The sequence below is a fragment of the Opisthocomus hoazin genome, chromosome 7 (assembly GCF_030867145.1).
Source record: "Opisthocomus hoazin isolate bOpiHoa1 chromosome 7, bOpiHoa1.hap1, whole genome shotgun sequence".
Lineage (NCBI taxonomy): Eukaryota > Metazoa > Chordata > Aves > Opisthocomiformes > Opisthocomidae > Opisthocomus > Opisthocomus hoazin.
In genome coordinates, this window is record NC_134420.1 from 62,571,383 (window position 1) to 62,597,125 (window position 25,743).

Below are 25,743 nucleotides of genomic sequence, written 5' to 3' on the forward strand. Positions count from 1 at the left end.
GCACTGGAGCAAGTTGTTTGGAGAGGTTGTGGTATCTTCATCCTTGGAGTTTTTGAAAACTCAGCCTTGGGCAACCTGATCTAACTTTGAAATTGGCCTTGCTCTGAACAGGAGATTGGGCTAGATAACCCCCAGAGGTGCCTTCAACCTCAGCGTCTCCGGGGTGCCACACTAAGAAGCGACTGTGAGGAGCTTGCCAATGGCAGACGCTTCTTGTGTGGAGGGTACTCCATGTCTTCTGTGTGTTTTCACATGCTTCTGTTCTTCTTGCATATGTCCAAGTAGTGATTTTTCCTATTGATCTTCATCTGTTGTATTACACGTATGATCTCTAGTTCGTCTTCACAGTTGGTTTGCATTAGTTTATGCAAGGAAGGTGGATGCTTGTGGAAGTGTAGGGCAGAGTTTTTAAAGCAGTTAAAGTACGCGATTTCTTTTAACACAAGGAAAAATGGATTTTGGATATCAGTGTTGCTTTTGTATTTGTATAGGAATTAGACTTAGTATTTGAAAGTTTTGCATAAAAGAACATAAGGAATGGTCTCATCTTTTTCACTGTGTAGTTATATCTAGCGTTGGTGACTATCAACCTTTCCCCATCCTCTCCTCTACCCCCTCAGAATTTCTGCTTAAGGTATATGCTGGAAGTACCTCAGCACTGGGTGGTAGATCCTGAATATGCTGTATAGAAACAGTGAACAGTGCTTCAAGCATGACAAGTGCATGGAGGAAAAAAAAAAAATATGTTGGTAGTTACCCTTAATGAACAAGAGGAGGGAAAATGCCAAGACTTCTGGCCTCACACAAGGCAAAATTGATGGATGGCCCTCTGCTTTGAAACTTGCCACTCCAGTGCTGCCTCAGTTAGTGCCTAGGTATTTTTGTGCAGTGATTCAAGCTAGTTGCATTTTATTTCTCGGTTGTTTTTCTGTGCGCCTGTCCAGACTCGACGGTGGGGCTTTTACCAGGATGCCAGGCTGAGGGCTGGTTGGATGTTGTGAGAACGGGCCTCCGCAGCAGGACACTCTCGTGCTTAGGAGCTCTAAAGTCGAGATTCCCATAGCAGCCTTCCTGCTTAGCTTTAATGTTTTTTGACACGTGTTCAGTGCGTAAATTGATAATATGTTGTCACCAATATACTGCTTTCAGCTTGCATTATTGTTTTAACCAGTCATCAAGATATGACAGTATATGTTGCATATTATAATCTCACTCAGAAATAGAAGCAGAACCGAGTCAGGAGACTTGTATAAAAGATAGTGAAAGAAAGATGTACATTCTTTTCAGTAAGTATGTGCTAGGAATTTATTAGAAGCTATAAAATGCTGAAATAGAAGGCAAAGTTCAGATTCTTTTAATAATTTAATTTTAAGATAAAGATTTCTGTGTGATAACTTGAAGCAATAATTCTTCGTGATAGAAGGCACATGGGCTAGGAAGACTGAAGAGCTGGAAATACCACTCCAGGTACCTGGTTATCTGGCTCTCTGAGGGTATCCTGTAAAGTACAGAAGAAAAATCTATGAAGAATAAAACTGATGACATCTGGCTTCCTATGAATATGTGCTCTACATCTCTTTTTTTTACCCCTACTCCCCCCTCCTCAATAAAAAAAAAAACAATAAAAGAAAGACCTGCAGCCCACCCCCCGCCATTATAATATTGGAGGAAACGAGACCATGAAGTTTGTCTGGGCAAGAGGGAGTGGGTGGTTGTGGCTGGTTTGGGTGTAATTGTGTGCTGACTGGCCAACTGATGGACCATGCAGAGGTGGTGACGATTGAGGTTGCCTCTTGCTCACTGGGACACCACATGGAGTTTCTCTTTCTGTTCCCCGTGTAGCTGTTCATTTTCGTGAAATCTGTCTGTCCAGTTGGTTCACAGGTGTTGCTGAGAGGCTGGGTAGAGAGACAGAACAATAGCAAGCCCTATCGCATTAAAAGCTAGACTTAAAAAACAAACCTTGCACTACCAAAGAATGACCTAGTTAGGATAAGACACTGCAGTTTGTGTGGTTTTATGCTTTTTAGATAAGAATATCTAAACTGTTTTTTGAAGATCTCGTTGGTCACTCTTCTGCTGTGATCTTTAGCTCCCTGTCTGACTTCAGGTTTCTTTTTCAGAGCCCAGTTTAGATTTTGTGCATGCAGTGCTGTCCTGTTCGAGTAACAAATTGTGGTTTGATCAAAAAGCTTTTCTGTCCCTAAGTAATAACCAAATAAGATTGTGTCTTGTTATTCTCTTCTCTGGTAGTGTAACAAAAATGATTATTTCAAATAACTTCTTGAGCTTTATGATTTTTTAAAACTTTGGCAAAAGCTAATTTGCTTGGTATTGTCAATATGTTGAAACTGTCTTCATACGGAGCTTGCTAGAGGTGCCAAATCCTGTGGTCCCTTTTGCAAACAATTTTTGGGGATGTGTTTGAGTTCAATGGGGTATCTTTTTTCTGTTGTTTTAGATGCAAATCTATTGTGAATTTTTATAGAAGCTTTATTGTATTTCTAGGTTGCAAATTAGTTTTATTCTCAAAGAGCAAATAAAAAATGTGTTGTATACTACAGAACACTAATGCAGTTTTCTAGGATGTTTGCTCTCTCTGCGGTGAGAACAGCATCCTTGCTTAAACAAGGAAAGAGCAAAATGCGTTTTGTTTGGGAATTCCCATGCTTTCTAATTCTTGCAACATCTTTGTTGGTAAATTCATTTTTGCTTCCAGTTTCTAACCCTCTGTACTAAAGTTGGCATGAGTTAAGTAACAACGAATTGTTCTAACCTTTATTACAGTGTATACAGCTTGAAATATTCACTGAGATCCAGCCTCGGATACTTGAGTACCACTTGTATTGAACAAGAGTAGTGGCAGAAATGGACCTCAGTGAGATATGACAGGCTGGAGCAAGCAGTGTCACCTGTCTGATGACCAGAACATTCTCTGCTTCTGTTACTCTGCAGAAGTGTGAATATAAGCATAACACTGGCTGCAGGAGACGTGGCTGAAATAACGTAATCAACAGTGCACAGAACCGACCTTGGTGACTCTGCCTCTTTTTATGTGCTTGTCTGTCCTGAAAGGTGATTGTCTAAGATTCAACAGTTTTAAGACATCTAGAAGTCATATTATTTTGTTGTGATGATTTTTCCCAGGCATGAGAAACTGGAGCTTGAGAAATAGTTAGTGGTGAATTAGGAGTTAAGAGGTAGCTTACTGAACAAGAACCAGAGTCTTTGACTTGATGGCAGCTTGCCGTGCCTTTAGGAATCGGAGGGCCCCACCAGGCCTCGTGTATCTTGAACGTTCTAGCCAGACTCCTCTCCCTGCTTTCTGGAAGTGTGTTACCTTCACTGCTGTAAGTACGTAGTATCTTACTGAGCTGTGACTTCAGAATTGCTTCTTGTTGGCAGTTTGAAATGTCATTATGTGGGTATAATCTGAGCCCTGCTGTTAAAGGTTCCTGAAAAGGAAAAGACAGCATTGCAGGTGACACCCTGTAGTGCTATGTAAACCATCATAGAAAGCTGTTTGCAAAAGGGTGGCAGCTGAAATGTGTGCGTTACCTGCGCTTGTGCTCACCACTGATCCGTATACAGGTGTAAGAGCATGTAACTCGCATGCACGAGGCCATAGCTCTGTGCCTACGGATTCATGGGTGCAGTTTGATAGACGCCACGTCTCCCCACCCCCTTGTTAAATGCAGCGCTTTCATTGTAGTAAGGAGATTTTGGTGTTCTGTTAAGCTCAGTTCTCTATTGAATTTTATTGCAGTACTTCATGAACGGCTTCCCAGTTTTGCTGCTTAAGAAAATGCTGTCGGTTCAGAGTATTGTGGAAGAGAGTTCCTCACCAAGCTGGCTACTCTGCTGCTCTGCTTGTTTAGCTTTTCTGGTCTGGCATACATCTGCATAAAACAGAAATATAAAAGCCGGGGCACACAAATCTGACTTAGCCATATTGCATAATAAATTGTATTTATCAGTGTGCTTTCTGGTTGTTTTCTGTGACAAGATATCCAATACATCAATTCCAGAAGTGAAGTCCTGTGGAACCCTGGGCAGCTTATTTTGGTGTGAAATCTCTCTTGCCAGCTGGTCCAGCCCCTGAGCAGTTTCATATCTCTGTGAAACTCTCACCTGCTGCTCATTTGGTATTTGGCACTCTTTCTCAGTTAAAACTTGAATATTCTCTTTCTCACCCCTGCCTGCCTCCTGGTGACCAGTTACTCAGTTTCCATGAAGAAATCGTGTTATTGGAAGATGTCACCTCTCTAAGCATCTTTAGCTTCTTTTTGCTTGGAAGAAACTTAATGGGGAAACAGACATTCAGTGGTTGTGCTGTATGACTTAACAAGTTCAGGAACTTTGTGCTTCTTGACCTGCCAGTTCTCCTGTCAGCACCTCTTTTAGTGCCTCGCTTTCTGGGTTGCTTCTGTGGGTCAGAGTCAGGCCATGGCTTGTTCTACTCTGGCATTTTAAGGAAAATCGCATTCCCTTTGTTATTTTTACCAGTCAGCGTGCTTGAAGTTGGCTTTTGACTTCAAGAGTTCAAAGAATGGTAGAGGTTTCGAACATGATAAAGAAATGCACTTGCAGAGGGAAAAGAGTAGATATAAGTGGTAGATAGATACTAATCTAAATTGGACAACTGAAAACCTTTACAGATTCCTAAACTACAAGTTCCAAATGAAGCTTTTCCCACAGTTGTGCACAAGAAGGAAATCCATAGGTAGCTACGTTTCACCAGTCTGGATGCTTGTGGAGTTGCGCTTGTTTTCCTTTCTCGCTGATCTCCTTTTCTTTTACAACTGCGACAAACTGCCAAGTCCTAAGCTCATGACTGGGTTCCCCTCTGTCCAGCCACAGATGTTCAGCAGTGGCAGTTGTGTCTTGTGCAATCTCTAAAGCCAGGCTACTTTTGTCAGCTGCTTTCCTTTCTCACTCATGGCACTTTTCTTAACCTCCTTGTCTCTCGGACTCTTGTTCTCAGCATCACATCTCATTTCTTGTGTGCTGGTTAAAGTGTCTTGAATTGCCTCTTCAGTGTCATCATTATCCGTTTGGGTTTTTTCATGCTTGCTGCTGAAACTCTAGTTCAGGCTTTGCTTACTTCCCTGGTCTGAATAATCTGAATTTCCTCATTAATGAGAACTGCAAGTTACTTTCAGTTCAGCACTGATTTTTCTTTTTTTTTCAGATATTGTTCTGCCAAGGCATTAGACTCTGTAGTCTTTGAAAAGCAGACAAGAATTTATAATTCTGTTTCAGTTATTGTAGAAACTTTTTTTGGGTTTTTTGTTTGTTTGTTTGTTTGTTTGTTTGTTTTTTTTTGTTTTGGTGGTTTTGAATAAGACTCAATCATCGGATTCATGTACCGAGTTATGAGGATGGTTTCTTTGGGCTCTGCCTGTGTTTGATGGAGATACAGAGAAGCTTTCCCCTGGGGCGAGGGACAATGAAGTGTGGGTTTGTCATTCAACACCATTATTCTTGCTCAACTGATGGCAGTAAAGACATGACATGGTATCAGCGATGAGTTGCAATGATTTTCTCTTTTGTTTCTAGAAAAAACAGTTGGCATCAGAAGTGAAACAAATTTCCTTGTCTGTTTAGTCTCCGTGGAGAATTCTGTACCAGAAGTATACATGCAGGAATGATCTACGAGAAAATACGTTTAATTGCAAGTACTTGTTTTGGGCTTAGCGAGGGAAGATAAGAGGTCACAAAACCAAGAAGGTTTATGTATTTGGGATGTGAGGCTTTTGACTCCCTTTGTGGTATTGGTGGACATCCTTTTATAATTGAGAAATGAACTGGGCCTCACTTCTTCATTCTACTTGTTAAAGTTGAATTATAACTGTAGAGCAGTGGAATAGGTTTATATTTCAAGCGTCAGTCAACATGGAGGGAGAACTGAAGTATACCTTTCTCTTGTAAATAGCCAGGCATTTCTCTTGTGTAAATAGGTGGTGTATCCTCTAGCTGTGCTTTCCCCTTCGTGTGCTGAGGTCTTTTAAGACCACTTACATTAGTTTGACCATAAGATAAGCAAGGAAATTGTTGAAAACAGGTTTTAAAATTTAACCTGGGGTATTCTTCTGTTGCTCTGCTAATGCTTTGCATGCTGACCTAGAAGAATCACATTCCAGGATAACAGGTACTCAAAATTCAGTCTTCAACTGCATTTAATTTTCTCAGCTGCCTGTCAGTTGTGCTTAGTCCTGGTGAATGTAGTGGCCATGTTACGTAGGCCTTTCTCCTCTGTCAGTTAGACTGGTATCACTGTTCTCTTCGTATGGGGATGTATGATGAAATGGTTGGAAAGTGTTTTGTAAGTAAAAACCTGTTCTTGTGTACTAAACCAGACTTAAAGCAGCATGTCTTACACTCTGCTATTGCATGGCATAGACAGGAAAAGCTGGCAGTGGGGCTGCGTAGAGTCCAGATACCCCTGCTTGTGTGCTTTTTGCAGTAGTGTCTGAGTAGTAACGTGCATGGTACTGTACCAGTGCACGTTCTCCACCACACCACTTGCTGCTGTTCTAATAGTACGATGTCAATATTCAGGGCATTTTTCAGAGAGAACGAGATATGGAAGAATGCAAGCTCTAATCTTATTTGTTCCTAGAGTGGTGCCTGTAATTAACTAACACTTTGCTTTCAGGACTAGGTTTTAATTCTTGACCTTCTTGGCCTTTGAAAAATGTGGTGTGTTTTACAGATATGCTATGCTTAATATACTTAGGCAGTTATGTATGCATTATGTTCACATGATGTGTGGACACACATCTGTTCTTAGTGCTTTCTGCTTTTACGTGCTCTCTCAGAGATGTTGTGCTTGTTTTACTAAAATGTTCCATCTGAACATGAGGAAGAACTGCTTCACTCTGAGGGTGATGGAGCACTGGAACAGGTTGCCCAGAGAGGCTGTGGAGTCTCCTTCTCTGGAGATATTCAAGACCTGCCTGGACAAGATCCTGTGCAGCCTGCTGTAGGTGACCCTGCTTCGGCAGGGAGGTTGGACTAGACCCACAGAGGTCCCTTCCAACCCCGACCATTCTGTGATTTTGTGATTCTATGGAAAAAGAGGTCTTCATTTCTCAGAAGTTTTCTCATTTTTGCTTCACAGAAACTATCTTGGAGCATGGACACGAGTAAGAAGACAGAACCCCCTTTATCTGTAGAAATGGTACAACAAAGGGCCAATCCTGATCGCAGTCCTTCAGCATCGATTTATGTTCCAGAGCAAGGTGGCTACAAAGAGAAATTTGTAAATGCCGTGGAAGATAAGTATAAATGTGAAAAATGTCACCTCATCTTATGCAATCCTAAACAGACTGAATGTGGACACAGATTCTGTGAGACCTGCATGAATGCCTTGCTAAGGTATGTGTTTTGTTGTGATAGAACATGTTGATACTGTTAAATCTCATGAACTGCTGAAAATAGTGTGGACACCATTGTAGTTTCAGGAATACATTAAGCTAATGCCCTGGCTCAAAGCAGCCTTCTGCTTGTTGCTTGCTTGCTTATTTGTTATCCCTATGCTAGTGCAAACATATGCGTTCTGCTCTGGGTCAGGATGGGACAACTAAGCTTTCCATCGATATTCTTGAAATGGTTGTTGTAGTGGTTTAATCCCATGTAGTGATGTGTTAGGTAAGAATTTCGTTTCCTCTGGAGCCTTGACTGAGTAGCTATTTCACGTGATTGCTAACATTGCTGTTTTGGTGTAAAATACACTCAGTAAATCCTGGCTGTGGGAGGAAGTGAGCCTGCAGAGGCTCCTTAGGCTGGTAGTACCTAACCGAGCTGTGGACCCAGACTTACGTTTGAGTGGTGGGACCCCTGGATAAATGTAACTGCTTGTGGAGCTTCCTCTTCCTGTGACCCTTCTAGCTGTATGTCCTGGGGTTTTATGTTTTGTGCATTCTGCTGGCTTCTCTGTTACTGAAATATTTGGGCCAGAGTGCAAAGTGGGTGTGTGAATGTTACAGACACAAAATGACTACTGAGAGATGCATTCTTTCCCAGTCTAGGTAATAATAAAAGTGTGATCATTCAAGGGGTAACTAGCTTTTAAGAAATATCTGTACATCCATAGAAATATATTTCTTTGCCTCTCAACTTTAATGCATTGCAACTGATTGTATTCAGCAGTCTGATTTCAAAACTAGTGTTTGGAGACTATTCTGTAGGATTTTATCTCCTGAGGTAAATAAGCAGTCAGTACTTCCATTTACTACTGGCAAAGCAGAGGTTCAGAAGAGATTGAGCTCACTGAATGTTGCACACTGGACTACTAACAGAGAGGGGATTTGACTTTGGAAGGTCTTGATGATCTCCAGTTTACTTTTTGTGACCATCCTGACTCTAGGTATTAGTATATATTTCAGTTGGAAATACTGTAATCTCAGATAGATATACATCAAGACTACATGCAGCAGGGCAAAAGAGACTGGAGGATATTACATTACTCTGTCTCACGATAGAGTAACCTCTGTACTGGGCAAATACAAGGGCCCATAGCTCACTAATCCACTGCTATAGGTTTTGTGCTACAGCGTACCAAACTTAAAACAACAACAACAAAACCCCACCAACTTTACTTTCAATACACATTTTCAGGTGAGCTGTGGTTTCTGTTCAAGAAATGCAGTTATTTCTTTCTGAATCTATGTTTTTGGAAGACTCTTACATGGTTAATAATGGTGACTGCAGATAAGCAAACACTTGCCATGCTTGGATGTGTGCAGATGGACAGAGCAGATCCTTAACAATCTAAGCAATAACAATTCTGGCATTGCTGGAATCTGGGCAATTTTCCTTCCCTGCTGTGAGACATGCACATGTGCTTATTACAGTGCAGCTAGAATATGTGTAATTTTACCTTCTTGAGTTTCCAACCAATCTGTTATTGAAAAGGACACATGGGTAAGACCATCTAGCAGAGGGCTCTTTCACTCGAGTTATTTCACTGTATTTAAATGCTTGTTGCAAATAAATCCTTTATTAAAATTAAATTTACAGCTCCTTGTTTCTGAGAAATAGAAAGTGTGCCATAAACCTGGAAGCAAAATAAATTTACATTGTTTTTGTATTTGGCACAAAAATTTTTCATTCAGTGTTGCTACGCTGCTGCGCATACAGACTGATTACATGCTAGTAGGTTCTGTTCCAGGGTTATTTGAGGACAAAGAATTGGGAGTCAGTGTAGATAACATGGTGAAGATGGCTGCTCAGTATGCAGCAGTAGTTTAAAAGAACAAGTGGGATGCTTGAGTGCATTCAGTAAAATCGAGGAAAGCATGACCTTGTATTAAATACTATATGCCCTCAAGCAGATTAATTGTTCCCTCCCCCCCTTTTTTTTTTTACTTAAAAATATTACAGAAGCTGCAAGGTAGTTAAGACGCTCAGAAGTATGATGAGGCAGAATGGTCAGTTCAAGGAGCAGGAGGCAGTGAGATGATTTGAAATAGCCATACTGATTATGGAACATAATCAAACTTATTCAGCCTTTCGCATTGATTTGCACTGCTGCTGGCAGCTGCAGCTTACGTAGCTTGTCAATATGTCGCTTTACAAAAGAATTTACCTAGCTTTTACCTAGTGCTTTTCATCCTTAGATCTCAGTGCTTTGCAGGGGTAATCGGTATGGTTATCGCCATTTTACATGGGGAAGAGTAGCTAAAAAGGAATGAAGGGGTTTACGCTATGACACCTAGCAGGTCAGAGCCAGAAACAGCTGTAGGAACCCAAGCTTCCTACATTCCAGTTCAGTTTCTCTTCGCACACTGCTCTGCTCCTCAACTTACCTGTTGTCTTAAGAGATCACAGGTTTGTTAATTAGATTACCCAAACAGCTACAGGGTAACAGTTCAGGTAAAGAATGGAGCAAGGATCTCTAACAGTTGCTAAAACCAGAACAGACTTGAAGGAGATGGCCATGAATACTTTTTTACCCTAAAAAGATGTATAACTGACTGTCTGGGAAAGTAAAGTTTAATTAGATGTTCTCTGAAAAAGGACTGGAGAATTCAAGAGACAATATTTTGCCTGTTTGAACAGATAGATTGAGAAATGACAAAAATTGTGGATCAGGTGCAGACTGTAAAATAGGGAATGAATTTTGTCATCTTGAAGAAAACCACTGTGCAGTTGGCTGGAGGCATTGTGATGGTCTGACTTCCTTGGGAATGCTCAGTGTTTACGTGTTTTTGAAATAACATCATGTTATCTCATTACAATGAACTATATCCACTTTTAATGATTTTAAAATATATTGAATAATTATAACTCAAGTGCCTCATAACTGGAATTTTTTGTACTACAAAAATTCAGATGAGTTAAAATAGTTTTTCTGTTTTCTTTTCTCTCCAGTTCTTCTAGTCCAAAATGTACAGCATGTCAAGAAAGCATAGTAAAAGATAAGGTATTGTTAAAACTGTTTCTTATTTGAGAGTATTGAATTGTGTGGCGTGCATAAGATGTGTTGTTGCTTTGTGGTCATTATTTCATAAGCCTAATAAGCTACCTGAGGAAGATAGTTTTGTTACAAAACCTAAACCATGTATTTTATATAGAATGACAGCTCATTTTTACTGTTAACCACATGGTAGAAAACAACATGTCAGCTTCATCCCTAATGGTCCAGCCAGGTGTCATGTCTTATTTTCAGAGTTGGGAGCTGTGGCAACACTTTGCAGTTGTCCTCCCGTCAGCTGGGAGGATCATAAGAAATACTGCATCTCCTGTAGGTGCGGAGATGTGACAGCTCTAGGCAAACCTTCGTCCTGATCTCGCTCCAGACCAGCATCTACTGTTTCACTAAGCTGTTTTTACAGCATGGTGTTCTGTGAACCACACTGGAACCAGAACAGTGTGGAGTTACAAGAACTGTAATAGAATCAGATTCTTTTTATAGGGAGAAGTTATTTCACTGATACCCTCTTCACTGTTTTTCACAGCAAAACTTTGTGTTGCCTTTGAAAGGTTGAGGGTAAAGAAAATTCTTTTTGACTTAGTACATAGTTTATGCAGTTTTTACGTTCTAAAGTGTTTAGTAAATTCTTTGTGTTAGTATTTCCTGCCCAAATACTTGTAATAGTAACCATATTCCGGAAAAGGTTAGTGGGTATGTTAATCTCTTCTTGTCTTAACACAAAATAGTTCTCTGAACAGTGCTCAATGTAATTCAGTTTTGGCATGGATGGGCTCTCCAGGAGCTCAGGCCAATAATCATGATGCCTACTTTGTTTGTTGTTTTGACTCTGACTTACTAACTCCCAATATGTATAAATATGTAGATTTGTTATGAAACTTCAAATATCTCTAAAATAGGAGGACAAGAAAGGCAGTGTATATTAAATACATGTTAGACTAACTGTGCAAGTCAGTGATTTTCATAAAACTCTCTCTTCCCTTAGAATGCTGATGTCCAAAATCACTGAAGAGCTTTCAAATAAAACTGGAAAAACTGTTTAAAAATTATCTTCTTACCTTGACTTGAGTCAGCAAAACTGTACCTAGTAACCATATAAATTACTTTGGGAAAAATATAAGAGTCCTGACAAATTGATTATTCAAATGAGGCTTGTTGATTCATTAAATGTCACCTATGCAGCTGAAAAGTAAACGGAAGTCAGTGACCTGTGTCAGATGAGACTGGTTGCAGTGTTTCCTTCCTCACTGAGGATAGATTCGTAGTCACTGTGGACAGATCCGTTCGGAATTATTTGTGGTTGAATGGTAGCGTGCAGAACCGCTCTGTATTGACAGTATCTCTGCAGTGTACGCAGCATCGCAGAACTGCGTTTGTCAGAGAAGCAGTCATAGGTTGGGCCGGGTTCTTTGGTATTGCTTAATGGTCGTGAAGGCAATTGCAGAAGAACTGGAAGCTGTTAACCTTTTGTTTTAGACTGCAGAGTAGTAGTAATGGTCTTCAGTCCTCATCCCTAGTTCCTGCCCCTTAGCAGTGGGGCTTCTTGAGAGTGCAGTTAAGTTGCCCCTTTATCTTTTATGAAGTATCACCCACAAAAGGTGAAAAATCCAAACCCAGAGCTCTCTATTTCTACCTTCTTGCAGTTCTATTGTAGGCAAAAAATGCTGGAAAGGCTTATAAATATTAAAATGGAGAGATAGTTAAAGCCTGCCTGTCTGTGAAATAATAAACTTCCTCCGGTCGAAGACCTTAGAAAATGTCCTTAATTGTGTGTTACCACTGAAGTGCAAGTCGGTGTTCCAACTGACCAGACCGTTCATTGAAGGACAGCCTTCTGTGAAATCCTTCCTCTCTAAACCACTGGGCTTTGGCTCTTTTTCGTCTTATGGTGTTGTACCTGATACACCAGCTCCCCAAACGATGTAGAGATTTCTAGCTTATGCAGCCCTATTATTGGCAAGCAGACAGCAAAATATTGAGTCCTTTCTTGTACCTTTCCCTTTATTGAATTTATAGTAAAAGTGAAACAGTAGTAGATCATCTGTCCAAATACTCTCTTTCATTGGGCTGCTTCATAGTGGAGGAATCTGTGGTGTGCACATTCAAGAAAAATGAATGATAGGATTTTATTTCTGCACATAAAGTTAGAATTAAATGATAGTGCGGTAGCCAAATTGCATGGCTTCTACTTTATTTGAACTTGCGTATTCTTGAGTGGTTTTAATTTCTAAAATTAAGTGATTTTTCAGGTATTTAAAGATAATTGTTGCAGGAGAGAGCTGCTTGCCCTTCAAATATACTGCAGAAATGAAAACAAGGGCTGTAAAGAACAACTATCTTTGGGTCAATTACTGGTAAGTAATCAACTATCTTTGGGTCAATTACTGGTAAGTAATCTAACATAGTCATAATCTTGCTTTTGAGTTAAAGAATGAGAAGAAATCTTGGAAATTAAAACCCTAGTCTGTTTCTTGACTTGCTCACACTAGTGGTTAATCTGATTTATAGATGTCAGAATAGGGTTAAACTGTTTTGAAACTCAGCTTTTTGATGAGCTGTAAGGAATTGTAGTAAAAAACCTTGTGATTGTGTGACACTAAAGCTTGGAAATGTGAACGCATGAAACGGATGAGAACTGGAGGGAGAACTAAAATTGGGAAAAATCTTAATGTGTACTTTACAAGTGTGAGAAATTTCAGTTCCTTTTTGGTGTGTTTTTATTTTTATTTACCAGTCTTAATCCTCTCATGTAAGTGGTGGTTTATGCATGGAGTTAAACCTTTGGCTTCCCCAGACTCGTACAAAGTAACTTGTAGCTTTGTTTTATGAAGGCATAACATAGCAGTGATTTAGCAGTTGGCAGGGATAGCTACACAACAGTCTGCAGTGAGATGTGTAGGTACTTGCTTTGAATGAGCAAGCTCAGTTACTTAACTTAAAGCAGCATTTATATTTATGTGGATTAATATACCTTGAAAAAGGATGCTTGCTGTTTTTTTTAAGTAGCCTGTGTGGAATTTTGGACTGTGGTAGAATGCTTTTAGTATAAAAGAAGCTTGCGTACATCTGTAATACAGTGAAATCTGCTGTCTAGGTAAATAGAGTGTTAAGTCAAAAATGTATTCCTGAGTAGATTTGTTAGTGTTTGCTCTTGCACAATATAGTACACAAAATAACTTTGCTGACTTTGGTTCTGAAGTTATTTAATGTAGGATGTCTCAAAGGATAGAAGACATGCACAAAACTTAGTTGCCTTGATTATTTTTCTTTTATTTTTTTTGTCTTTCAGATGCATTTGAAAACCGATTGTCAGTTTGAAGAACTCTCATGTCCTCGTGCTGATTGCAAAGAAAAAATACTGAGAAAAGATTTGCCAGACCATGTAGAGAAGACCTGTAAATACCGGGAGACAACCTGTAAATACTGTAAAAGCCAAGTCCCAATGATTATGTTGCAGGTGCAGTATTTTCTTGGGTATATAGAACAAGATTCCATGCATTAATATGGAATAGTAACTCCTTCTGTGCTTCTGTGTAGCTGCCAGTATAGCCTTGGTATCTCACAGTAAGTCACAAAAGACTGCCTTTCAAAACACATGTTTTTTTTTCCTGCAAAACCACCAACTACTGCACTGACTGGGAAACACTTTCTTTTTTCTAATGTTCAGATACTGCATTTGAAAAAAAATCAGACCCACTGCATAATGTTGATCCTAAAGTAATTTTTGCTCTGGTTTTTTATTTTGCTTAAATTGATATAATAAATGCAACTACCATCATAGAAATTAAATGTTGTGCAGGAAAAGCATTAAACGTCGCAACTGGCTTGAGAAATGGCATGGTTCTATATAATCCATCTTGCATACTGAGTGACCTGTTATGAGAGGAAAGGAGGAAACAATGTAAAAGCAAATTGTGTCTTGACATGACCAGCAATGGTACCTGACAGGCCTAGGCAGAGTTACTGCTGCTGTTGGCATACCAGTAGGTTGTCTGGTACGCAGCATGCTGTGAGTTACAAGTACAGAGCAGAGGTTGAGAAAGTCAGACTCCACACATGGAATGGTAACTTGACTGTGTTTGCATTACTTCGTATTGAACTGTAGTATGCTGAATCTCTCTTGCTAGAATTTTAAGTTTTTTTTTTTTTTTTAAGTTCTGTTTACATAGTTTCCATAGTTTGACAGTCTCAGGTTTTGGACCTTCTTAGTATAGTAAGAGTGATGGGAATTTAATTTTCATTTGTGTTCTTGTGTATTGTTTGTCAGGTCAAGTCTCACAAGGATGAGAAGCGTTCTTTGCTCAGAGATGTCGTTAGAAGAAGGCATAGGTAGAATCTCGCCAAGTTCTGATTTAGATCTGGCTTTCAATTGTTTGAGTGTATACTTGAAAGGGCTGCTACTTCAATAATTCTGCATTACCTAGCGTAGATGGCTGAGATGTGAAAATACACAGAGAAAATTAAGTTTGCACTGTGTTTTGTCTTGCACATTCTGATACAGAGTTGGAACGGTTTTTGGTTAGATTATGGATCTTGTTCTCTCAGAATTTTCCTTGGGCTGGAAATTGATGTGAGGCAAAGACTAATATTAAAAATGTGTAGTGTCTTAACAGACAAAATCAGTGAGTATGAAATAAGTCTTGTACAAACTGGATTTCCATATCTGAACAACATGCTCACAGGCTCCTTGTAGGCAGGTTTTTTTTATAGGAGCAATGTAGTTAAATTTTTGAGAGTCTGAGATCATCCTTGCATTTGGAAGAACATAAAACTCTTTTAGTTTAAGACCTTTCTCTTTTATCAGATGTTGATGAATTTAACATCTATGAAATATCTGAAGTAGCGGTAGCTTTCAAGATACTCAGAAGCTGAGAAGTTTTAGTCCATCAAATTTTTTAATTCACAGCAAAACGTATTTTAGACATTCACACTGGAAACAAGAATGGCATGTTACTATGAAGTACAGAAAAGAGTGTTTGTAAATAAAGTAATTGTTCTCCAGAATCTTAAGTGGTCAAATTCTGAGTTGCTTTAAGAGGTGATAGAATTGGCTTATTCATGGAGCCAAAGAGGCGTGTTAAAATGTACTTTTTGTTTGAGATGTCACTATTCTATTGCATTAAAGGTGGTACCACTATTCACCTGTCCTTAAAAGTTCTAAACAAATCTGCGTTTGTAAATCACAATGCTTCCAAGCAGCGTTACGTGTTCTCATGTTATCTTTGGCTGATATGTTTCAGTACATAGAAAAAGGGCAGTTTTGATTCCATGCTGCTTTAGGGATGCAGAAAGCTCTGCAATTAGAAGATTAGCAATTGGCTGCTTTTTAAATTTTTTTTTTTTTGCCTAGATTTTTAGAAGTTCAGTGATTTTTCAGAAATGCAGATAGTTTTGTTTGTTGTGGCCTGATAAAATGTTGCCTTGTGCTTTGATAATAAGAACCAGAAGCTTAATGAGACTGTACATTTGAATGAAAGGCTCCATTTGACTTGCATTTGAGTTTTGTCACCCGGGGCTTGAGTTCATCTCTAGCTTCTGTAACCTAAAATTTTCTCTAATGTAATAATGACTGAAGCAGGCCTCAGTGACTTGAACTGAAAATGGAGATAGAGGGAGCGTACCGAGAAAAAAGGTATGCAAATAGAAACAAAAATAATTTTACCGGAGTACGTGCTGTATCTTCATAGAATCCCATGACTGGTGGGGTAGGAAATCCCCGTTGTTGGAGGCAGACTCTTTAGTTAACGAAGTTAGTACGCATTTTTTTTAGATTGCATTTGTCTTGCCTGTACTGTCACTAGGTGAGCCAACTTCTTAACTACTTTTCTTTTGTTTAAACCATCTAAGAAGTTGGGGCTTTTTTTGTCACAAACCTACCTTCTCCATCCCATAACTTCTGGCAGATGAAGATGGTGTGGTGTTAAAACAGAAATTAGTACACTGAATTGCTTCTGAATTATTATATTTTTCTGTGGATAATCCACAGAACTACTTGAAAGTCGTGCTGCTGTGAGATTGATACTCGGGCAGCAGTAGTCTGATACAGGTGTGGAAGGACAGTGTTACTTCATCCTGGCCACAAAAGGCTGTCCCGGGCAGCCGCTCCCGAGGCAGTCCGGACTCTGCTCCCTGGCCTGCAGCGCGGCCGAGCCGGCTGGGACAGCCGCCGAGCAGGACACGGGATGTCCTCATCTCGCTCCCTTGTTGTTGCTGTTCTGGAACCAGACACGGTCCTGGTGTGGCACTGGCTTCTCTGGGGAGCCCTGGCAATAACCTGCCTTCCCCCCATCTGCACCAAGGGCCCTGCATGTGGTGTCACCTGTGTTTTATGCTGCCTTTGGCTCTTTTGTTTTGCATGCTCGACTCTGAATTTAGCTGGTTGGTAGGAAGAGGATTCTGTCACTGGCATGGGATTGCTCTGGTACCTCCTGAAGGCATTGGAAAGGCTCCCCTTGGTTTCAGTGTGTGGGCCCTGGGGTGTGGAGGGGGGGCAGGAATCGGAGAGAGGGCTGAGAAGAAGTTGCGTGTTGCATTTTTATCATGAAGTGAGAGTCGGTGTCATAGCCTTTGCAAGACAGATTGAGTAGTTAGAGAAGAGGGTGAGAGAACTGGATTAGGGAGTGAATGTTGGAAGGGAGTATTACTTCCCTAGTTTTGTAGTTGATAAACCATTAAAGAAGCTTGTAGGGCAGCAGGCTCCCAAAGCTGCGTGGCAGTGCGTGATGTCTCTCCAGCATGGTTGCAGATGTGTTCAGAATGAGGGTCCCAGGTCCAGTTCTTCAGCCTGCACAGGAATGGCCCGGTGGGCCACTGCCTGTCAGAAGAATGCCGCCATCACCCTGGCAGAGGTTACCCTGAGGAGAGACGTTGCTGGTCTGCTAGCATTGCCCCGTGTTGGGTATCCGTGTCCCGGTGGGGAGGGACTGGAGCTGGCTCCTCACCCCCGCCTTTTGGGAGGCTGGCCCAGCTCTCTGGCTGAGGGGCACCTTCAGCTTCCTCGCTTGCTGTCACTGTGGCTGTCTGCATGTGCTACACCAGCTCAGCTAGTGCGAGGAAGGAGGATGGCAGGATAGATGTGCTTCAGACCAGGGTACCTGATGATCTGTTTTTCAAAGTAAGGAGGTACAAGTCTTCAAATATTTGCAGATTTATGACAGAGTTCTGAACCAAGGCCTTTCGCATCTTGGAGCTTGGGTCTCCTTTATGCCTTGGTTTTGTTTCAAAAAATAAACATCATTACTGGGCAAAAAGGGCATGTGATTTGTTCTTCCTTTTCTAACAGGCTTGTAAACCTAGGCCTTTGCTGGCTTTGCTTTTCTTAAGTACCAGAAATTAAACAGTTTGTTTCGAGTTGAATGGGACACGTCACTTGACATGAAACAAAACTTTTTTTTCCCAGATTTTTCATTTTCTTGAGAAAAACTGAGAAGAAATGTAAATTCAGTTAGCTTGGGCCTGATTTTCTTCCCTTCCTGTGGTGATATGGTTTGACAGCAATACTGAAGTATCTGTCATCATCTAGGTTCAGACTGAAATGCCTGCCCAGCATCATGATAAAATCTCAACATCTCTGAACTTTGGGTGTATAACAGTGAGACTTGGTATCAGATGTTTGGAAATCAACATTAGAAAATAATTGGAAGGGGAATATCTGTACATAGGAAAGCAAGATTCTCTGAGAGTGGGCAATGTACGTTTCTGAAGTGCTTTTCCATACACTGTATACCCTTACTAAAAAGGACATCTGCAGTGGTGCTGCTCGTTTTTGTGAGGAATTCCTGGAGAAGAGAACTTGACTTTTAGTATTGTTTCATTGCTCTAAGTAAAAACAATAAAATGGGAAGCAAACAGATTTATTCTGTGTGGGAAAACAAGAAAACCCTTATTTTTCTTCAGAATATCAACACATCTATCGAAAGCGTAAACCGATGTTTGAGCAATTGCAGTTCTGTAACTCTGCACAATTGGGATCAACATTGAAAAAAATGTGTGTTTTTTTGATAATTGTAGGATGCTTTTCTGTGCAGGTAAGTACTCTCTTTAATTTCAAAGTAAGAGTTGATTTGTGGTTTGCTTTTTCCCCTGTAGAAACATGAAGATACAGACTGCCCGTGTGTCATGGTTTCGTGTCCTCATAAATGTAGTGTTAAAACACTCATGAGGAGCGAGGTAAGAAGTCATGCCCAGTGTTGTGCTGAAAAATTAAAGGACTTTTTTTTAGTAAGATCTCGCAAGAATTTTGCCAGAAGCCATTTCCTTATTAAAATGTGAGATCTAAAGAAAAGCTTTTTCTACCACACAGTTAAGTGTGATAACACTCAAATATTTTTAATATTTATGGAAAAACTAAAAAGACATAATTTCTTAGTTTTGTGTCATAATTACACTTGGCTTGCCCAAGATTAGCGCATGTCTTTCCTGCTTTTGTTTTTACTAGCTCTCCCCCTGCCCCTTTCCCGATCTGAAGCATTTGTTGAGCACAATAGAGCAGTATGTTGGGGTTGTTAGCTTATATTAAAATAAAAAAGAGAATTAAAATCTAGTGCACATTGACAGGAGTTAGTAAAGACTAGGAAAAATCATGTAAATGTGTAGAATCATTCAATGGAAAAACTTATGATTAAAGCTGTTGAATTTGGGAAAAAGTAATCGTTGACACTTAAAGAATTAGTGTAAGATACAGGGTAATATGAATACAACATTTCAATAGCCAGATGCAACAGTGTATAAAAATTTGTCTTAATGTGTAGAAGCTTGCAGCAATATATAGACCAGATTAAAAAAAAAACAACCCTGTCTGCTTTGAGCAGATCCATGGTCTTGTACATTAAAAGATATTAGTAACATCTGTCAAAGTCGATGTGCGTTGTTTTTTCCTAAAAATAGACCTTGCTTACCAAGGATGAGGAAGAACTTATCAAAGTCTTCAGCACTCTGTAAGCCTCACTTAAGGAAAGTTAAGTTTCTGGTCTGAGGATAAGCTTTTTTCTTTTCACTGGTACTTCCTGAGTTGGGTTCGTACTGTTTTTCAGTACACTTGTAAATTATTAATCATGTCATAGTGCATAAGGCACTTGTCAAACACAGGGGCAGTCTTTTCTCCCAGGACAACGAAATATAAAATGTATGGTAGATACTGTACCTATTAAGAGAAATTGATCTGCTAAGAAAAGAGAAAAAAAATATATACTGAGTCAGTTATGTCAGTGGTTACTTCCGAGTTTAGATCCTGGTTCTGGAGCACTTAGGCATATTCTTAAATCTTGCCTTCAGCAGTTACTTTGAGAAGAGGTGTATCTGAGTGCTAGTAAGAATTGACCTGTTAAAGCCTGGGTTGTTACACCTGTAGTCAGAATTGGGTTCTGAAAGCATTGGTAGGAACAGAACTTTAAACAGTCATCTTGCCCTGCATCATCTGTTGCTGTATGTTGCTTATTTTTTTTTTCTGATACTGTGCCAATGTATATATTACTTAACTGCATGGTTAGGGACGACAACTCTAATGCAGAAAATGGGGAAGATGCCTGCCTAACAGTTTGAGAAAATTCTGTAGTGTACAACAAGTGACTATCTTACTGTAGAATAAAAGGCAATTTTTCATGTTTAATTCATAACTCTTTGGCAGACTTCCAGTTTTGAGAATGTGGCATTCTTGTAAAGCCTGTTACACCACATCTCTTTCTTATTTGGTCTTATTCTTTTTCTGAACCATGTCTCTTTTGCAAACTATACTGTGAATTTCTACAGATTTGTGTTTAGAACATAACAGGTGTATATCAGAGATGAGTGACTGCATCTCAGTATCAGCTTTTAAAGACTGTCCTGCCTGTTCCAGAGCGTCACGTTCAAAGCAGCATTGGTTCACCACTTCTTTCCATGGAGGTGGATGAGCTGAGTCATGTGGGGCTTATGGTGTGGGAATTTCAAATGCAATTTTGAAACCCAAAAGAGTGATGCCAGCTGAGGAGCTAGGCTCTAGCTCCTGTCTGCTTTGTGGGAAACGCAAACTGCAGATCCCGCTTTTGAAGAGAGAGTGTTTGTTGCACTATCCTTTCCAAAAATGGCTCTTTGCTCTAACTTTTAGGCAGTTTGCATCCAGCTGCTGCCCTCTGTGCTGCAATGGCTGCTGTCTGTATATATGTATATGCTTGTGTGAATTGGTGTATTTTTAAATGAAAAGTGGTCTGTGCTCAGAATGATCCAAGATACTGGAATTAGTCTCTATTTGTGAAAAATGCAGGCATTTTAGTAATCAGTTTTAATCCTAGGTACTGCAGTTTTTAAAGTTCCCGAACTGTACCTATTGTAAACTCTTTGTCTGTTTCACGCAATACTTGTTTAGTCTTTTTTGTGTAATTTAACCGTTAAATTTAGGCATGGAGGATTGCATGTTACATTTTGAAAAATTGGTTCCTCACAAAATTAGGATTAGAAAAAATGTACTTTACTACAGTGAAACTGACCTTAAGACTTACTCAGAACACCAGTAAAAAAAATAAAAATCACTTGTTGAGAAAAGATTAGTCATTCACTAAAGTCAAATGAAATAATATAAATAATTGTAGAGTGTGTTCTTTTTGTTTGCTTTTTTTAAACTGGATTGCCTGTTGAAATAGTCTTTAGTAGAAGTTTCACTGTATATTAAATGTATCACTGTATTGGCATGTGCGTGTGGTTTACATATGTGTATATATAGTATTTGCACTTTAGATCAGACTGGAGAAGATATACACACGTGTATTGTATGTTCTACAAACAGCACACAGTACAAACCTGATAACCTGTGCCCTTTATGTTTTGAGCATTATCATGCAAAAGTCTTTTGCCAAAACTCACATTTTTTTCCTATTGCAGTTGAATGCACATTTGTCAGAATGTATTAATGCCCCAAGTACCTGTAGTTTTAAGCGTTATGGCTGCACTTTTCAGGTCAGTATATAACAATTATACTTCCCAATTGATGAAAGTCTGCAAATAGAACCTAACTATTTGACATGAAAGTTCTGGACTTCTCTAGTCTCGGTTAAGAAAAAGTCATCCAGTTGCACCAAGTGATTATGCGGCAGATGTTTGGTTTTGCATTTTAAAAATAAACAATATAAAAAGGCCACACATTCCTGCAGTGGTTTGGGAGTTCAGTTGTTAGGTACATCTTGTTGAAATAGGAAGATGATAGACATGAAGAACTTTGTCACTTAGTATTAAGAGGAAAGTCACTTTGTTCTTCAGAAAATATGCTAGTAACTTCAGTTGTTTCTATGAAAGTATTTATTTTCTTGAGCTAAGTATGTTTATATTTTCTCTCATTTGTGTGTCTTAATATTTTTATGAAGGTTGAACATAGGTTAGCACACTTAAAACGTATTTTTATGTGCATTCGTATTTCTGTGTGCACATAGGTTTATAATCAAAGCATAACATGAAGTTTGTAAAAAGGAAAAAAAGTTTCAGATTTTAATCCTGGCAATATTTTAAAAAATAATAAAAAGCCAAACCTCAGAGTTCAGTTTCAGTAGTTCTATTCCAGTCTCTTCCAATATTCTGCTTCCCTTACCATGTATCTTGGGGAATTTGGATGCTTATATAATGAAGAGATTAGTCAGCAAGTTTCAGAAACTGCTGACAGGGAAAAAAGAGTTTTTCAGACAGAGTGATTCATTTGTTAGCCCATGATAATGTAAAGAGACAAGAACTATAAGCAGCAACACTTCTCAATAAACTACTTCCTGCAGGTATTTTCAGGTTCTTAAATAATGAGCATTCAGCATTTTAAGTGTCAACAGTAATGCTCCTAGTGGTAGAACTGATCAATGCCGTAACCCTGCCCACTGTTATGTCGTATGTATTGCCATTCATTTTATGTATGTATATGTGTGCATATATGTACATATATCCACATATATATTTTTAGTATTTTATATAGAGTACATACCTTGAGGATCATTCAACCCTTTCAGTTGCTTTGCAGCGTACCTACCGTCAAAGCGAATATACTCTGCAGTGCAAAACACTTACTGAAGTAGGTGTAATGCAACACAGTACAAATAAAGTAATATGGTCTGCATCTTATGTACTCTGTATATGATCTATGTGTGTTCTGTAAACTTTTTATATAGTGGTTATTTGTAACAGCATTTATAGGTTGTGCAGAGGCAGCAGATCTGAGTATCATAGAGCAATCATGGTAACATCTTAGGATGACAAACAAGGCATTGTGGTACCTCTTAAAGTAGTTTATAAAGCTGGCAATTTGCAGTGATGATAAATTTATCAAATAATTGTCTTTAATACTCAACTGAGGGAAAACATAGTACTTGTGAAGCTGTTCATGAAATACAACAGAAGTTTTAAATTACGGTTTGGGGAATTGGACGTTTTAGGTTTTGTATGACTCGAGTTTTATTGTGCTTTATTTAGTGTAAAGCTACACGGAAGACTCTAAAATACAATTCATTTTCTAAATCTTGTTCGTCTTTATTGTCGCTGACGTATTAAGCACACTGGATGGAGATACATGGCAGTTGTATAAAACACTTGCTATATTAAATGTATTCCTGACTTATAAATTCCCAAGTAGTTTCTCTTCGCTCTACAGTTCTGCAACATGCATCTCTGAACCAAAATATGTAGTGTTGGTTCGATGTCTTGATATACTCTTTCTTTGTAGGTTTAAAAGAAGTGGAATTGGCTAAAATGTATAAATTCTTTGTTGTCACAGGGAACAAACCAACAAATTAAAGCACATGAAGCCAGCTCAGCAGTGCAGCATGTTAACTTATTGAAAGAGTGGAGTAATGCTCTAGAAAATAAGGTATATCTTCTACTCACTTCTAATTTTCATTGATTTCTTTAAATCATATACAAGTACTGGAAGAAGCGCTTTTTTTCTGTTTAGCAGCTGTTCAACAGTACAGCTAAAGCACTGGTAGGCCACAAAAGCAATCAAGCCATTTAGCATATCTAGTACCTTTGTTATAATAAAATGCTATGAGAAACTTGGCCTTGCAACTCCATACACAATTTTCCTCATTGGTAACTTAATTAAACCACTTTCTTCACATAGATAAACAGTCCAGTATTAAATTTCCTCTCTGAGTTACGCCTTACAAAAGGGAGGGTTCAGAAAGCTATGGCAGCACTATGAGCTGTATTTCTGCTACCTCAGTATTTTCCCATCAATAACATTCTTAGAAATACCATGTAATAAACCAGTTATTTATTTTTGTTCTTGCTCTCCAAACTTAATGACCTGCAAAGGTTAATTAAATTAAACATATTATAGATGGGCATGATGATTTCTGCTCTAGTGCTAGACTACAGTGAAGTTCATGTTGCAGTGCTTCCTCGAGACTCCTGGTTTTGGGTTCTTTGGGCTTTGGGAGATGCTGGAAATCATATCAATATCAGCTACGATCTTGTAAATCACTTGAATGACTTAGTCATCTGTTCTACAAATAAAATTTAAGGCTTTGATGTTAAATATGCAGAACTTCAGAAGCAACCATTGTTTTCTTAAATCTTTTTGAAAAAGTTCTACGTAGCCATTAAAATAATACTTCTGTTTTTTGGGAGGGGGCAAAAAAATTCCAGAATTACTAAACTATTCTATAAATGAAGGCTGAAAAGCCAGGAGCCCCTTCAGATTTTTCTAGAATGAGTTAAATCAGAGTAACAATTCCGGTGTAAGCTCAGTGGCAGTTAAGACATGTGTGGCTTGCGACTTCTGTCGTCTCACAGCAAACCGCTAGGTCAAGTTTAGCAAACTCTGTCTAGAAAGTGTATTCCCTTCTTGGCCTACAGCGATCTCTCCCACACACGGGTTTCCCGCAAGGTCCTGCAGCCGCAGGAAGCATAGTTTTAAAGCAGAAGTTAACAGGAACAGCAAAATAGCATTTTGTCCCCAGCGCGTTTCTCCCTGGACTGCTTGTTTTTGAACTTGAAGCCCCTGAAGGAAACCGTTGAACGTGGGAGAGGTCCAGTGTAGTTTTTTTAGCTAGAATTTTTACTACATGTATAAGTCTTAGTGTGATGATCAATAACAATACTTATGTTTGCTTTTGTACTTGAATCTCTTGTTAATGTAGGATCTGCACATTTTTCGATTTTAACAGGTACAAATTCATATCCTTAGTTCTTTTTTCATTAGTCTCATTAAAACGATACAATTTATTTTACATCATAGGAAAAAATCACGTTCCCTGTGACTTCTAGAATAGATCATGTTCTGCCTTTGTCAGTGTCCTGAGAGGTGCTTTGTCATTTAAAAAATGCCCAGCAGTTCTATGTTTGTCTATTATAGAGCTAGAGAATACACACTTTACTATTCTTTTATGTTCAATTTTTGTTTTAACTTTCATTTAGGACATAACTGCTTATCATTGTTTGTCCATTTTTTTTTCTTTTCACTTCCTGCTTCGTAGACTTCTTCCTATTCATAATAAAGAGTTGAATCACTGGAAATCCCAAGACTGTGCCAAGTTACCAGAACAGCTAACCACATATCATGTGTCAGTGACTTTATTCTAGGGGAGGGTAACAAAATGATTTGTAACTTCATTGTTGTTCACTTCTTTGAGGAAAAAAAAATAATCAGTGCACTGAAGAACAACAGCGCAAAGTTAACTTAGCTGCTGAATGTCACAGAAGTCTCAGCCCTGCTGAAGTCACTGGTTTCTGCAAGGTTGAGATTTCGTTAGGGGTACTCTCTGTGATATGTATGGAGGGGAAAGGAGAACTTGCCTTCTCCCAGTCACCATGTTCTTTTAACAGTTCTTGAGGAATATGCAAGCTGAAAGTCTTCAGAGCTGCAAAGCTTGTGCTAAGTTATGAGTTTGGTATTTGAACGGTGTTGACAAAGAGTAGTAAGAGAAGGTCAGATGTAAAATCTTGAATCAAAACTTTGTGGGGCGAATTAAAATTCAGTGTTTTTGTTCACTCTGTGATGGGACAGACTTGCAGACTGAACTCCCACGGGTTTTGTGATTTGGAGATAATGACTTAAACGTAATTTTGTGGCTTTGTCACATTCTTAAAGTAATCTGGTATAAATTCAATTTTCTTTTTTAATATGTGACTGTCTTTTAATCCAGTTCTTTGTGATGTAAGAGAGTTTCTTCAATGCTTTTTAGTAAGCAATAATAAGCAATAGTTTAATTTGAAAAACAGCTGAATAAGAGCATGCTTTATCCTAGCAATATTTCAAATATGACAAGGAAGCAAAGGAAGCTGATTGACTGCAGTTGATAAATAGACGCTGTGTTTCCTTTACCCTGTTTTTTAACTGAGGTTTCAAAGACTTATGCCAG

General features: G+C 39.0%; 1 protein-coding gene across 5 annotated transcripts in view; it reads left to right on the top strand.

Moving 5' to 3' along the window:
- Positions 1-25,743, top strand: part of TRAF3 (TNF receptor associated factor 3) — a 72,413-nt gene that overhangs the window by 30,273 nt on the left and 16,397 nt on the right. For 4 of the 5 annotated variants that reach the window (XM_075426597.1, XM_075426596.1, XM_075426599.1 and 1 more), the window contains 7 exons: positions 7,124-7,380; positions 10,378-10,429; positions 12,688-12,792; positions 13,728-13,895; positions 18,527-18,607; positions 21,293-21,367; positions 23,157-23,249. In XM_075426597.1, coding sequence (XP_075282712.1) covers positions 7,139-7,380; positions 10,378-10,429; positions 12,688-12,792; positions 13,728-13,895; positions 18,527-18,607; positions 21,293-21,367; positions 23,157-23,249 — 816 coding nt within the window. In that variant the 5' untranslated portion in view covers positions 7,124-7,138. The remainder of the gene's footprint in view (positions 1-7,123; positions 7,381-10,377; positions 10,430-12,687; positions 12,793-13,727; positions 13,896-18,526; positions 18,608-21,292; positions 21,368-23,156; positions 23,250-25,743) is intronic. The other variant, XM_075426600.1, reaches the window with a different exon arrangement.